The following is a 2,248-nucleotide window of genomic DNA, read 5'->3' as shown; positions in this document are numbered from 1 at the left end:
CTGGCAGCCGATGAGTCCGTAGGTCAGTTTGGGGAAAGGGGGGATCTGCCCCGCCACCCCTTTTCCCCACCCTGGAGGCTGACGAGGTTGTTGGGTGCCCTCAGGGAGCATGGCAAAGCGCCTCAACCAGATTGGAGTGGAGAACACGGAGGAGAACCGCCGGCTGTACCGCCAGATCCTCTTCAGCGCCGACAGCCGGGTGAAGAAATGCATCGGGGGGGTCATCTTCTTCCACGAGACCATGTACCAGAAGGCTGATGATGGCACCCCCTTCGTCCAGATGATCAAGGACAAGGGCATCGTTGTGGGCATCAAGGTGTGGGGGGATGTCCGGTGGGTTTGTGGGGTGCTGAGGGTGCTTGGAGGGTGCTGGCGGGGGCTCAGCACCGCCTTCCCCTCACTCCACAGGTGGACAAGGGTGTTGTGCCACTGGCTGGGACAGATGGCGAGACCACCACGCAGGGTAGGTACAGCGGGCAGGGGATGGGGCTGGGGCCGGGAGGTCTGGGGCCATGGGTTTGGGGCTGTGGGGCTGACGCACTGCCCGGCAGGTCTGGATGGGCTGTGGGAGCGCTGTGCCCAGTACAAGAAGGATGGGGCTGACTTTGCCAAGTGGCGCTGCGTGCTGAAGATCAGCGAGCACACCCCCTCCGCGCTCGCCATCATGGAGAACGCCAACGTCCTGGCCCGCTACGCCAGCATCTGCCAGCAGGTCTGTGTGTGGGGCCAGGCATCGCCCCATGGGGTGGGCAGTGACCTGTAGGATGGGTATTAACCTGTGTGGGCGGGTATTGCCCCATGGAGGCGGGCACAGATCCGTGAGGCTCAGCATTGACCCTGTGTGTGCATTGATGACCCCTGGGGATCATCCCATGGGTGGGGCGGGATGCGACCCGTGCGCTAGGTAACACCTCACGTGGGTTATTGGGCATTGCCCCGTGGGGTGGTCATCACTCATGGGATCAGGCATCAGTCCATGGGGCCAGGCATTGCTCTGTGGGGCTGGGCATCACCTCACAGAAAGAGACATTGCTCCATGGGGTCAAGAATTGACCCTCCCAGGGATGGGCATCCCCCGTGGGGCTGGGCATCGCTGGCAAGGGTTTTGGTGTTGAGCCTTGGGGGTGAGCATCACTCCTTGGATATGGGCATTGTCCCACACAGCCATGGGGCTGGGGGATGCCCAGGGACATCACCGTGATGGCATCTGCCTGCTGTTTGCAGAACGGCATCGTGCCCATCGTGGAGCCAGAGATCCTGCCTGATGGTGACCACGATCTCAAGCGGTGCCAGTATGTGACAGAGAAGGTGAGTGGTGGGGCGGCAGCAGGGTGGGCACCATGCTGTGCTGTGTCCTGCTGGGGGGACTCCACACTGCCCATCCTCCCCAGGTGCTGGCAGCTGTCTACAAGGCACTGAGTGATCACCATGTCTACCTGGAGGGGACCCTGCTGAAGCCCAACATGGTGACCCCCGGTCACTCCTGCCCCACCAAGTACAGCCCTGAGGAGATTGCCATGGCCACTGTCACCGCTCTGCGCCGCACTGTGCCCCCAGCCGTGCCAGGTACCAGCCCTGGGATGTGGCAGGGACCAGGAGGGAGATGGCCTGCGTCCCCCCGCCCAGTGCCATAACCCTGCTCTCTGCAGGTGTCACTTTCCTGTCTGGGGGTCAGAGTGAGGAGGAGGCTTCCATCAACCTCAATGCCATCAACACGTGCCCACTGGTGCGGCCATGGGCCCTCACCTTCTCCTACGGGCGGGCGCTGCAGGCGTCGGCGCTCAGCGCCTGGCGTGGGCAGAGGGACAACGCTGAAGCCGCCACCGAGGAGTTTGTCAAGCGTGCAGAGGTGATGGGGGTGGCCCTCCTGGGAGGGGGTGCTGAGGGCTGTGTCCCCTGGGGTGGTAGGGACACCAAGGGCTGTGCCAGCATGGGGTGGTGGAGAGACAGAGGGGGCTGTATCCCCCAGAATGGCAGGGACACTGAGGGCTGTGAACCTATGGAGGGGAAGATGCTGAGGACTGTGTCCCACAGGGTGATAGGACTGTGCCTCATGGGACAAGGGATGCCAAGGACCGTAGTCCCTGAGGAGGTGACACAGTACTGTCTCCACGGGGCACAGTGAGGGCTGTGTCCCCAGTAGGGGAGTGGGGGGTGCCAAGGACCAGATCAGCTGTGGGATGATGGGGGACACCAAGAGTTGTGCCCAGTGAGATGGGGGACACCAAGAGCCCTGTCCCTGTGGGAG

General features: G+C 63.0%; 2 protein-coding genes across 2 annotated transcripts in view; both read left to right on the top strand.

Moving 5' to 3' along the window:
- The first annotated feature begins 6 nt into the window (after positions 1–6).
- On the top strand, positions 7–2,125 carry ALDOC (aldolase, fructose-bisphosphate C). The gene is made up of 7 exons (XM_029961279.1): positions 7–22; positions 105–316; positions 409–463; positions 552–712; positions 1,225–1,308; positions 1,392–1,566; positions 1,650–2,125. The coding sequence occupies exons 2-7, from the start codon at positions 110–112 to the stop codon at positions 2,123–2,125; spliced, it is 1,158 nt and encodes a 385-aa protein (XP_029817139.1). The 5' UTR covers positions 7–22; positions 105–109.
- An 89-nt stretch (positions 2,126–2,214) lies between these two features.
- The window catches only part of PIGS (phosphatidylinositol glycan anchor biosynthesis class S), a 5,332-nt gene continuing 5,298 nt past the window's right edge, over positions 2,215–2,248 (top strand). The window contains exon 1 of the mRNA XM_029961278.1: positions 2,215–2,241. Coding sequence (XP_029817138.1) covers positions 2,215–2,241 — 27 coding nt within the window. The remainder of the gene's footprint in view (positions 2,242–2,248) is intronic.

Source organism: Manacus vitellinus, unplaced genomic scaffold, assembly GCF_001715985.3.
Source record: "Manacus vitellinus isolate BGI_N305 unplaced genomic scaffold, ASM171598v3 scaffold_32_pilon, whole genome shotgun sequence".
Lineage (NCBI taxonomy): Eukaryota > Metazoa > Chordata > Aves > Passeriformes > Pipridae > Manacus > Manacus vitellinus.
This window is presented reverse-complemented; position numbering and strand designations above follow the sequence as displayed.